We start from the raw sequence: 13382 nt of genomic DNA on the forward strand, positions 1-13382 counted from the left end.
TCTAAGGTTGACCATGATGATAATGAGCATACAACCCTGAATATACAAATAACAACAAAAACACAACCCACTGAATTATACTGTCGAAACAGGTAAATCAGATGATGTATGACTTATTCTTCAATAATGCTGTTAAAATGGGCATCATCATACACTTCCTTGTCACACAAACATTTAAATTTTAGTGAGGCACTTCAAAACAAAACAAAACAAAACAAAACAAAACAAAACAAAACAAAACAAAACAACAACAGGCTAGTTAAAAACTTGTGGGGAAAATACGGCAGATCCCTACAGACCTGCAGCAGACCACCTCTTAAATCCATGGCTACTTTTGGTATGGACTGTTGTGGGCCTGGATTGCCACTGTGTTTACACCATTTAGCTTCCAGATGGACAGTAGCAGAGAACGGCCCCATCAGAATTCGACTTCTTTCTCTGAGGCTTGTTTTAAGGAGAAAATCACTTATGCTGAGGAGGACTGATGATCCAAGACTTGGGCCTGAAGGAGAGAAACAGAAAGGTTGTATAGTTTAATTACATCTTGACCAAGAAAGCAAGAAGGTTAGGGAGAGGATTGGGCAAATTTCAATCAATGGGGATTCCTCCTTTGCCAGGGTCTTTCCCAGCTGGCTTTCCAGCAGTTTAAGGCCATTATTACAGAATTCTGAAGCAGGTAGACATTCACATTCCTAACAAAGCGATAGTTGCCAAAACATTATGACTTTTTCCATGTGTGCACAGTTTAGGTTTTATGAGTGGAGATATTTTCATTAAACTTTCAAGTTTTTCAAACAAGTCCATTAAGACTAAGAACAGCTGCTTCATTTGTCCGTTACTAGCATGAAGTGAAAGGGCAATTTTCTGTGATTTCTGACAGCAACGGAGTACAGTATATTACTCTGCTAAACACTCAAGTCTAGGGTTGGCCCATGTTAAAATTCAAAACAATCAAAATACAAAACATGTGCTTTCTAAAAACTTTAGCTTAATTCAAACTTCACACCTCATAACCACTTGAAGTTTACAAAGCCTTAAAAACAGATAGTGGCAGGTTAGATTTATGAGAAAAACTATATGCTATAGTTCAAAGTAAATATACCCAGAAAAGGAATACACTTTAAAACATAGGTTTCCTTTTGAACTTGAAGTAGGAGTGTGGATCAAAACCTTTTCATAAGCCTACAGCAGACTTTAAGATATTTAGATGCACAGTTAAAGTGGTATGTTCATTTTCCTACCAGGAAACTCATACTCTAAATTGTCACTGTGAATATTGAATTTCACCAGGCCACATTTGTAATGCTCAGGGCTTACTTTCCTAACACTGTTTGATCCCGCAAAAAGATGAAAGATTAAGAAACACCTTCAGCCCAGGGTGTATGCACATTTTAAAGTACAGTACCCGCACTGACTTCTCAGTTCTGTGGAGAATTGAAAATTTCATATGTTCTATGTACTTATTGTGGAAATAAGAGACACAACTTTAAGTCTTCCACAGAAGGCATCAGAGCCACAAGTGTTAGGGCTACGGCTTGTTTAAAAGTTACCATGGTGAGAAATGAGTTTTTATCAAACATGTACCACTGAAACTTCTCCTTTTTCACAATTACGTTTAGGATTTTTGATTTTTTAAGACAAGGCTTTGCTAATTAGAACAGGCTAGCCTCAGACATATAGAAGTCTGTCTGCCTCAGCCTCTGGAGTGCTGGGAGTAAAGGCATTCACTGCCATGCCCAGCTGATTATCTTAATTTGAAGCTATGTTTCACTTACACACTAAAAAACAAACAAACAAACAAACAAAAAAACAAAAAAAAAACAAAGTAAAAACCTAGAGAGAAGCTCCAATTTACCCCCAAATTAGAAAGCTTCTTTATCAATGGAGTTACTGTATCTCCGGACAACTGTGTCAACATGTGGCATAGTACAGAGGTCATCAAGGAAAAGAGGCTGTGTGGTCTAAGTGCTGATGAGGCTGTCCCACAGAATGGACCCAGTTTAGGATCTGCCCTCCAAGTTTCTGACTTGCCAGGCAGGAAAGAAAAGTGCCCACATCTTTGACCTTCCTCATCTTACATCACCATAAGAGAAGAAAGATGAATGGAAAACCTTGGAAGCTACTTCCTCTAGGTCTTCAGCAAACAAACAAAAAACCAAGAACTTTGAAATATTTTAGCTTCAAAAATATGGAGTTTCCCCTTCTGATGCCAATGGAGATTGAGAGCCCAATATGGCCAGCTTTGGCAAGCATTAATGTAAGCCTAGGAACTGTAGCCATGAGATTGGATTCTCCAGAAGAGCTGCCAGGCAAAGTCATGCTGGGATCAAGAAAAACGGGCCTTGGCGGTTCGTGTTCCTGGAGTTGTATCCATGCCAGTGGATGTCCACACAATCCAGAAGAGAATCTGACATTGCTGCTGCCGCTGTTGCTGTTATAACAATGGCGTACACCGCTGCTACTGTTTCTGGGATTACCATTTCATAATTGCTTACTACAGCTAGCACAGTGGAGACCCTGGCAACAAAAGTAGCTACCACAGTTAGTTAATCTTTCATTCTATTGGGCACGATAAATTTAATTCAGTAGTTATATACATCTCGATTGGTTTTGAAAATTATAAATTTATAAACTCAAGTTCCAGTTGCTTTTGGGATACTATCTTACAAGGACTCCAATGTACAGTATGGCTCGATAAGGAAGGGAATGGCTCAGTTGCCTTTAGCCTACTGGCTATGGGTGAGATAGGACCTCTGTTGGTCTTTTCTGTATCAAACACACAGATTGCAAGCCCAGTGCCACTTTGAGATCTTTGGCAGCAATTAACCATGCAGCTCACACACGATTGAGCCGGTATGATAATGAGTATTCAGAGACCGGCAATGCCTGGGGGGGGCACTCACCAACCTAAGACAGAGCACCTGTGTGGCCTGGGCAGGCGTCTTCATGACGGGTAAGGTGACCTGCTGATTTCCCACGCAACCCAAGTCAGAAGCTCATTTTTTAATAAAAGGGGGACCTGCAGGGCCCTGGCCCCTGTTTTGGGTAACTGTTGCCTTGCTTGTGGACCTTGACCTTGATATCCTCCCAATGCTAATTCCCTGCCAGGTTCCACCCTCCTGAATGCTTAAGGGAAGTTCCTTGTCTGTGTATCCTGAATAATGGGTGTTAACAGCTTAGATGCAAGATTGTAAAACATCAGTAGCGAACTTCTGCCCTCTGGGGTCCTCCCATTGTGCTGTAAGCCTGTATTTAAGACCTCCTACCCCCTTCAAGAAATGATATTCCACATTTAAAATTAAATATATATATACATATATATGTGTGTGTATGTATATATATATATATATATAATTGAATGAATACTGCAAATGTAATCTATGAATACCACAAATGTGATTAATATGAGTGTAATTTAAAAAAAAGAAATAAAAAAAAAAAGAAATCAAAGAAGCAAGACATGTGGTACCTGCCTGTTCATCTCAGACATATAAGGGTGAAAAAAAATTTTGGAGTTTCAATACATCCTTCACACAGCCATGTTATTTGTTTCCTTTTTTTTTCCTTCCCCAAGTCAGGGTCTTACAATGTCTCTGGCTGACCTGGAAACTTGCTTTGTAGATCAGACAGGCTTTCAACTCACAGAGATCAGTCTGCTTCCACCTCCGGAGTCCTGGGATTAAAGGTGTGTGTGTGCAGCAGCAGCAGCACCAGCAGCAGCAGCAGCAGCAGCAGCAGCAGCAGCAGCAGCAGCAGCAGCAGCAGCAGCAGCAGCACCACCACCACCACCACCACCACCACCACCACCACCACCACCACCACCACCACCACACCTCGCTAGATCTTATTTAAAATTCTCTTCCTCCCCGATGATGTCTTTCTCCTGGTCTACAACCCAAGCTGGAATGCCACTGAGTTTAGATGTCAAGACTCTTCCTAATCTGTGTAACCAACCTTCCAGCTTTCTTGGCTTATGTGACTCTGAGATTCTGAATCTCAACTGTTCCATGGCCCATCTGTCAATTTCACTTTATCTTGTTTTCCCATGAGCAGAATGAGGCGAGGCATTTCCCACAGGATAACCAAAGAAAGGATTCCCTTGGGGCATCCTACAGGACATGTGATCTTTCTATTTCACTGCTATGTACAGTACCCTGAGGGCTTTTCCACTCACTGCAGAGTTACCCCTGGGGGAAGATTCATTTACCTTCCACACACTGTTACATTCACTGATGGCATTCATAATGATTATTGTTATGCTGGGTGACAATGGTGGCTTTCTAGTGCCCTGCTTTACACGTTGTCTTTGTATTCGTGTTAATATGGAATCCTACTCTACAAATCAAAATTCAGTATTATTATTATTTGTTTTTATGAGACAGAGTTTCTCTGTGTAGCCTTGGCTACCCTGAAACTCTCTCTGTAGAAGTAGCTCGCCTCGAACTCAGAGGTCTATCTGCCTCTGCCTCCCAAGTTCTGGGATTAAAAGCGTGCACCACCATGCCTGGCTCAATTATTATTTTTAGTTAGTGCTTAAAATGAACCAACTTTGGTCCCTGGGAACTAAGCCTTTAAGTTGATCTTTCTGAACTATCCTTTGGGGATAAACATCTTTACTTTCTAGGCTCGTTCTTGTAGAAGAATGGTAACTTAAGCCCAATTCTGAATGGCAGGAATGCCTACTACTCCTTGGGTTTCACCTCTTCCCAGCCCTCTGTCTCCGTCAGGCTTTCTATTACTGTGAAGGGACACCATGGGCATGGCAAATCTTAATAAGGAAAACATTTTTTTGTTTGTTTTTGTTTCTTGAGACAGGTTTCTCTGTGTAGTTTTGGTGCCTGTCCTGGATCTTGCTCTGTAGACCAGGCTGGCTTCAAACTCACAGAGATCTACCTGGCTCTGCCTCCTGAGTGCTGGGATTAAAGGCGTGCGCCACAACCGCCCGGCCATAAGGAAAACATTTAATTGGGGCTGGCTTACAGTTCAGAGATTTAGTCCATTATCATCATGGCAGGACACATGGTGGAACGCAGGCAGACATGGTGCTGGAGAAGGAGCTGAGAGTTCTGTGTCTGGATTGACAGGCAGCAGGAGGAGAGAGCAACACTGGGCCTGTCTTGAGCACCTGAGACTCAAAGTCTACTACAAGTGACACACGTCCTCCAACAAGGCCACACCTCCCAACAGGGCCACTCCTTATAAGTCTATGGGGGTCATTTTCATTCAAACAACCACACACTTGCTGTAGATAAAGCTATAAGAAGTGAATACATACTAACACGTGTATATACACATTTATACCTATTTCTGTATGTACCCATCAGTAAATGTATTAAAACCATAAACTACTACTGGTATTTCAGGCTCTAATTAAATATCACTGGTTGGTTTCTAGTCATTTCCCTGTCTTTATTTTTACCTGTTTTCTCTGAAGTTTTAGAATCTATGAAATGTATCAAGTTTTCAGTCCCCAAATTCTGCTGTCATTGGACTATTTAGCAACAGCTGCACAATTCCTGTCTCAGTTACAAGATCTCTGGATCTCAGGTACATTGCTGCCTCCTTCAGTGCTAACCTGTCTGGGCCCCTTTCTACTTCCTTGTGTTCATGTGTGTGTGTGTGTGTGTGTGTGTGTGTGTGTGTGTGTGTGTGTGTTCATGTGTGTACATGCATGTGGAGGTCACAGGTTAAATCTGGGTGGTGTTCCTCAAGATGGCCAACCAACTTGATTTTTGAGACTGTCTCTTAATGGGACCTGGAGCTCTCCAATTAGGATAGGCTGGCTGGCTACTAGGTCTCAGGAATTCCCTGGCCTCTACTTCTCAAGCACTGAGATTACAAATTATCACCTCACCAACTTTTTAATGTGAGTGCTGGGGATCTTACCTGGGTCTTAGGCTCTTATAGCAAGCATTTTAAAGACAGATCCATCCCCCCAGTATCTGATACATATCTTCTAGCCAATTGGATTTTGAAAGGTCTGCTACACACACACACACACACACACACACACACACACACACACACACACACACACAGTCTCTTACTTTAGTGAACTTGACTTTGTTTTAATGGCCTTCATGGTAACTTCTTGTTGACAGTATCCATATAGCCAGGTCTAAGCTGTCAGACAAGCGGCACTCCTATGCTGTTGATTTATGAGGATTTTGGACATTTATTATTGAACCGACATTCACTAGTTACCTACCATCCACTCAGTATACCAAGATAAAGGAAATCATTTAGAATTTTCTTTCACACCAGAGTTTCTCAGGCTCTGAGATCTCAGTAAGTACTAAGGGGTTAAAGTTAACCAACAACATTTATGTAGGGACTGCTGAGCACATGAACTGCTGCAGAACAGGAACACTTCCTCTTGATAGCTCATAAACTCCATTACCCTTGGTATTCAAAAAAAAAATCCACTTTATGTCCTATCAATTCTTTTATTGTAATTAAGAATATCGAGCTGGAACAGGGAAGGAATGGAAGAGCAATGAAAGAGATACCATGATAGAGGGAGACATCATGGGGATAGGGAGAAACCTGGTGCTAGGGAAGTTCCTAGGAATCCACAAAGATGACCCCCTCTTAGACTACTAGCAATAGCAGAGAGGGTGTCTGAACTGGCTTACTCCAGTAATCAGACTGGTGAATACCCTGACATCACAGAGCCTTCATCTAGTAACTGATGGAAGCAGATGCAGAGATCCACAGCTAAGCACCAGGCTGAGCTCCAGGAGTCCAGTCGAAGAGAGAGAAAAGGGATTCTATGAGCAAGGGGCATCAAGATCATGATGGGGAAACCTACAGAGACAACCAAAGCAAACTAGTGAGAACTCATGAAATTTAGACCAATACCCGTGGAGCCTCTACGGGACTGGACTAGGCCTTCTGCATAAGCGAGACAGTTGTGTGGATTGATCTGCTTAAGGGGCCCCTGACAGTGCGATCAGGATCCATCCCTGGTGCATGAGCCAGCTTTTTTGGAGACCACTACCTATAGTGGGACACCTAGCACAGCCTTGATGCAGGAAGAGGGGCTTAGTCCTGCCTCAACTGAATGTACCAGGCTCTGCTGACTCCCCATAGTAGGCCATACCTTGTTGGAGGAGGGAATGGGGGTGGGTTGGAGTGGGGGAAGACTGGAGGGACAGGAGGAGGGAAGAGAGGGGATCTGTGGTTGGCATGTAAAATGAATAAAAAAACGTTGTTGTTCATCTGTCTTCTTTCTGGTCTCTAATTCTTCCTCAAAACCTCACCCTCACTTCTGATTTTCCTAGCCATCTACAGCTTGCACTTGCCTGTATCTCAGCCTTACTAACACTGATCACCGGCTTATTTGAACATATTAGTGGCATTGAGAATTACTATGGTCTCCGCCTATCCACCGTCTGCAAACCCACAGACCTGGCACCAGACCCTCAACCCTCGAACCAACTATTGTTTGCGACCCACCTTTGCCCAGCACGGGAGATGTCCTTCTCACCCACCTTTGTCCTTCTCACCCACCTTTGCCCAGCATGTGGGGTCGCCCCTTCTCTCCCACTTTTGCCCAGCACGTGGGGACGCCCCTTCTCTCCCACCTTTGCCCAGCGTGGGGGGACACCCTTTCTCTCCCACCACCTAGTTCACACAGGCCTAGTTCCTAGCGGCCTTTGCTTGCTAAGTTGCTTCTTTCCTTTCTTGTCCTTCCTCCATCCACCCCAGTGCTGCCTGTGGGCATCTCCCACCCACAGGTCTAGGTCCAGATTAGTGGCCTTCAAATCTACTTTGTTCAAGAGGGAGAATCTCTTTCCCATGCCCATCCCTCCCTCTGTCCACTACCATCTCTGTACCCACAGGCTTAGCTCCAGACCCATGTTTGAGTCATCTTTTTTTTTTTTTTTTTTAAAGATTTATTTATTTATTATGTATACAGAAGAGGGCGCCAGATCTCATTACAGATGGTTGTGAGTCACCATGTGGTTGCTGGGAATTGAACTCAAGACCTCTGGAAGAGCAGTCAGTGCTCTTAACCTCTGAGCCATCTCTCCAGCCCTTGAGTCATCTTTGCATTGGTCTGTTAAACAGCTCATCCACCAGCTTTACCCAGCGTAATTTAGCGTATGCAACTCCTGCACTGGCCCAATCTAAGGAAAGCCAGATTATCACACAGACGCACAACCACATGCCCAGGTCAAATAGCAAAGACAACATGAATGGACAATGTAGCGTGTCTTCCATCACACCCACTACTCCTATAGAAGCACTGCCAAAGTGCCTAGATGAATACCAGGACACAGACTTTAAAACAATGATGAACTTTATCAAAGAATTCATTGGAGTTAAAAACAAAATGAAGAAACACTTCACTGAACTCCAAGAGGATAACAATAAACACCTGAGTGATATCCAAGAAAATACAAATATGTGGATGAATAAAAGGACAAAGAAACTACCATGCTCGTGTTACTCGAGTCTAGAAAAGGGCATGGCGAAATGCGTCAGGAAAACACACGGCCAGCAGATGGAAACATCCGCTCGGTCCTTGTCACCCCTTCTTGAATGCTCTTGTCATACAGCTAACAGGAGGCGAGGAACGGCCCACTTTCAAGACTACAAGCCTAACTCAGTTCACTCCCACAGGTCTTCCCTGGCCGCCACACTTACAGCACATCAGCCCACTATGACAATGCCCTAGCAAAGGACCTTGCTACCTGTGACACACAGACAGGTTCATCCACAGCGTCTGCTTATAAGGTTTTAACAGTACATCTGCCACAGTTCTAGAAAGCCACAGTGTGGTGAGAGGAAAACATTAGTTCAAATGGTTTTAATCTTGGTAAAAGGGACTGTAAGATGTGGCAATTTTTTTTATTAACAAAGAGTGGCGATGAATTTCACAGTCAAAAGAGAAAGTAGATAACTTTATAACTTTGTCACCAACTTCGTGACTTTGACAAAACAAGAACATAACCTCTGGGACTTGCGACATGGTTATTCATTACCTTTCCCCTTTCTTCCAGTCTAAGGAGCCAATCTCTGTGACAGTCTCCTTAACCTTGTCTTCTGTCATTAATGCTACATAGCTTTCTTGGGCTGTCATAGATCCACCTCTCACGCTGAATTCTCAGAGTTTATGTGAATTGGATCCCAGGACATTTAAACTCTGGACAAATGGCAAGAGGAGGTAAGCTAAGGCACATGTTGTTCTGCGTAGTGGACTTCTGCACTGCTGGACACCATGTCCACACTGGAGATGGCACACACTGGAGATGGCTGCATCACTCCACAGAGTTCTCTGTGTTGACAACAAATAGGACATGTACACATGTCTGCTGGCTGGGAAGTACAAAGGCATTTGAAATCCTATCTGTTACATTTTCTGTATATTTTGTTCTCTAAATTTTCAAATGTTAGAAGAAATATTTTATTTAAAAATAGATTTAAATTATTTCTCAACTAAAAGATATGAAATTATCACAACCTTCAAAATATTTATATTAAATTTACTTCAATTACAGATCAAGCATTTCTGTTTATTTAATTTCTGAGACAGGGTCTCACTACATAGTCCTTGGCTAGCCAGAGACTAAGTAGACCAGGCTGGCCTTGAACTCACAGAAATCCACTTACTTCTGCCTCCTAAATGCCGAGACTAAAGGTATAAGCCTCCACACCCCACTGATCAAATCATTTTTACAACTTCACAGCGGGCAGTGATAGCGCACGTCTTTAATCCCAGCACTCGGGAGGCAGAGGCAGGTGGATCTCTGTGAGTAGGAGGCCAGCCTAGTCTACAGAGTGAGTTTCAGGAAAGGTTCCAAAGCTACACAAAGAAATCCTGTCTCAAAAAAAAAAAAAATCAAACAAACAACAAAACAAAAACAAATTCTCAAATTTAGTCTTTCAGCAAAGTTATGTTCTTCCCCTAAACTCTACAAACCAGGGTACTCTCAACAGCAAGTACATTGACAGTGGTATAATCACAGACATTTTTGGAATCCCACTGGATTTTCCTCTCATAACTTCTTTACTGTTCCAAGATCCAATGTTGCCTTCAGTGACCATGTGATCATCACTCTATGTAACTTCTGTCTCCCTACTTTAAAGAAATACTTTTGTTCCCAATTGAACTACCTCTTTCAAAAATCTGTTTATATTTTAAAATTGTTTTTGAAAACCAATGGCAGACATTTAATTAGAGTAAATGAGGTGTAACAGCACTGAGGAATAATGTCAGAAGAAAAGGATGGGATCTATGGCATCTTGCTTTGTTTGTATACTGACATACTTTGCAAGTGAATATAAAAACTACATTCAAGGAATAAATAGTCTTATGACCTTTAAAATACTCCTTTAAAAGACGAATAAATGTAAACCATTTGTTTAGAAAACTATTTAAAAACACTGCCAGCCTGTCAGCATCAGGATGTACTAGACCCCACGTCATGTTCCTCCTTTCCACATGCCGTCTGCGCCAAGTGCAGACTGAGTTTGCAAGGGTGCTCAATGACGGCACGTGCTGGCAAAGCAGAGCCAGGTAGGTTGGGTTTGGTTTTTTAATCCAGCTGGAAGTAATTTGGGGCTACTAAAAATCAGCAAGGATATGTTAGAACATCCAGGAGCAAATTTGTATAACAGTAAAATATCAGGATGCTTCAAAAAGAAAGGAAGAAAAAAATATTTTAAGTATAATTCACAAAAATATGACTAAACTACCAAAGACTAAACTCTTTCCACTTCATATTCCTTCAAGCAATTATTTTGAAGCACATAAAATACAGCATTTGCATGTTTTAACCATAAAAAACAGAAACAAAAACACCTTGTTATCCATCCTCAAACAGAATGTGCAAATTGATTGGATCCTACTTATATTCAATTTTGCAATAAGCCTATGTAAACATATTATGCCTATGACTATCATAAATGAAAAGAAAGAATACAATAATGTAATAAAACATGGAGCTGTCCCCACTGTTCAGTGAACAGAGTACCAGTGCCCAGAATGAAGGAACAGGAGCTGCGAGCTCAGCGTGGGCTGTCTCCAAGGCACCTTTTCATTCCCTGCAGGGAGAACTTAAAGTCCTCAAGACCTCTCACTCAGTGCGTGCCAGAGACTAAAAGTCAAGAATCCCACTTTAATCCAAGCCTGGTCTTCTGAATTCAAGAGATCAGGAAAATAAGATAGAAAAGGAAGTTCTTCTTTTCTCCTTTCCATATAAAAGGAGAATTTCTCATGAAAGAAGAAACATCTTCTACACTGGCTGCTCATACTTGGTCCTTGTCTTGGGAAGGTATATTTTTTTTAAAAAAAACTCTTGGATCTTGGAAAACCAAAATGAAAATACTAAAAAGTCATAGCTCTTTCCACCCTTCCAGTCTGCCACCATGCTCTCTTTCTTAACACTGTATGAATTTACTGGAAAAATAAAATTTGATTCGATCCTATGGACCTACTTTATGAAAGCAGGTTGGCACATCTGACCACATGACTAAATGACAGCCTTCTTAGAGAGGAAGAATGGTAAAAGATATCTGTAAAGTTTCTAAGATGAACATAGTACATAATTTCCATGAAGAAAGTTCTGCTGGGCTGGATTTTTGGTTGTTTTTCTTTGTTTTTGTTTTTGCTTGGTTGGCCAAGGTCTCATTGTCCATGAATTCAGACCCTCCTAGTGCTAGATTTATATGTATGTGCCATCATGCCTGCTGAAGTCATTTCTGCAGCCAGTGACATGGATGAAGATTGGGTCTAAATGGCGCAGCCATATCTGAATGGAATGGCAGAAATCATAAAGCCACCACAGCTGCTTGACAAAGATCCAGCAGAGCTGAGCCCCATGATAGCCGCCATGCCACCTTTGGTTTTCATCTCCACCTGTTGCATACTTGAGGGACTTTAAATATTTGTAGTTTGGGGATATTGGATTGATGGAAAATTCCTTATGAATCATTATTGCCTTCTTCCAGGAATGCTGCTTCTAAGCTTCCCCAGAAAAGTCCTGAACATATTATTCCCCCGCTTTTAGGGAGATATCCTAATCTACTTGAAGGTCTTCCTTATGCCTTGGAGGTTGTGACAAATAAAGAAGCCAGAGGTCTCTTCATGAGGCTGTGAGACATTTTTGAAACATCTGTCCCTGTACTTACACCAGAACAAGATATTCAAAACAAAGTAAACTCAAAAAGGTCAATAAGATTTAGTGGGCTCGAGGAGTTGTTCACAGTTCGAATTACAAGCCTCTTCCCATTGTGCACTCAGACAATTATGTGGCATACAACTCTGTACTATATAGAGACACATTGATGAGCAAAGTATGGAGTAGAAAGATGATAAAAGTATGAGGTGTCAGGACCTCCCTGTCTTAGAACAGTTTGCTCATGTAGAGCCACTATAATGTCATATGACCAAGGAACAACAGAATGCCAGGATTAGACATATAGACAAATTCTATAAAGATATAAATGTGAACATTGATTATATTATGCCAGAATTTGAATAATAACTGCAGCTTTAGCCTGAGGATTTTTCCTGGGCACTCTGACCACTAAGAGTTAATAATACACTGCTTGGGACATGGCAAAATGCCCAGGGTGGCTGAAGATTTTGTTTTGGTCTAGTGTCCTTGAAGCAACCAAAGCTACCAGCCTGAGAACAGGCTGTCATATGCCTCTAGGTTCTCAAAAATTGGGTTTTGGGGTTAATGAGTAAGAATAATAACTCTGTTTATTAATGATATCAAAACTTGGGGGAAAATGATTGGAAGTGATAACTCTGTTCTGTCATAGTTTATTAATGATGACTAAAAGATGAGCAAAAGGAAGTGAAACATATGTCCAAAACCAAAAATGATATGATCTACATTTTGGAACATTGTAAATGTATCCCTGCTTACTAAATTCTATATAAATAAAGGAATACTCTGGCTGCTAGTCAGTCAGGCTGCAAGATTCTCCTGACCACCATGGCGTGGCTCACTCCCTTCCCAGCTGACTCCTTACATCCTCTTCTGGGACCTGTCCCACTGGGGATGACTCCTGTATGCTTCCTCTCTGTCCATTTCTCCTAAAATGAAACTAAGAAGTGTTCCATATCTGATTCCTCCATTGCCGCTCTTGCATCCATCCATTTTCAAACCCTGCCCTCATCCAGAGCTGGACTCCAGCTTAATTTTGAAAGCAAAATGACTTGCTAGGTAATTCGCTGCAGTGGCTTAGAAACTGGTCTTGGTCTACATAATAAAGTCTGATCAAAAGTCTGAAACAAACCAGAGGCCATGAAAGTCCATTCTCCCTCAGAATTTCCTTGGGCAAATCTCTTTACCTTTTCAAGATTAACTCAATGAAGCAGAAGACTACCTCGCTGGGCTTCATCCCAGCATTCCTTGACATTT

General features: G+C 41.8%; 1 protein-coding gene across 5 annotated transcripts in view; it reads right to left on the bottom strand.

Annotated features, from left to right (window-relative positions):
* Window positions 1–13382, bottom strand: part of Vps13b (vacuolar protein sorting 13 homolog B) — a 568282-nt gene that overhangs the window by 144536 nt on the left and 410364 nt on the right. For all 5 annotated transcript variants that reach the window (XM_076555926.1, XM_042264499.2, XM_042264498.2 and 2 more), the window contains one exon: window positions 300–502. In XM_076555926.1, coding sequence (XP_076412041.1) covers window positions 300–502 — 203 coding nt within the window. The remainder of the gene's footprint in view (window positions 1–299; window positions 503–13382) is intronic.

The sequence above is a fragment of the Peromyscus maniculatus genome, chromosome 20 (genome assembly GCF_049852395.1).
Source record: "Peromyscus maniculatus bairdii isolate BWxNUB_F1_BW_parent chromosome 20, HU_Pman_BW_mat_3.1, whole genome shotgun sequence".
Classification (NCBI taxonomy): domain Eukaryota; kingdom Metazoa; phylum Chordata; class Mammalia; order Rodentia; family Cricetidae; genus Peromyscus; species Peromyscus maniculatus.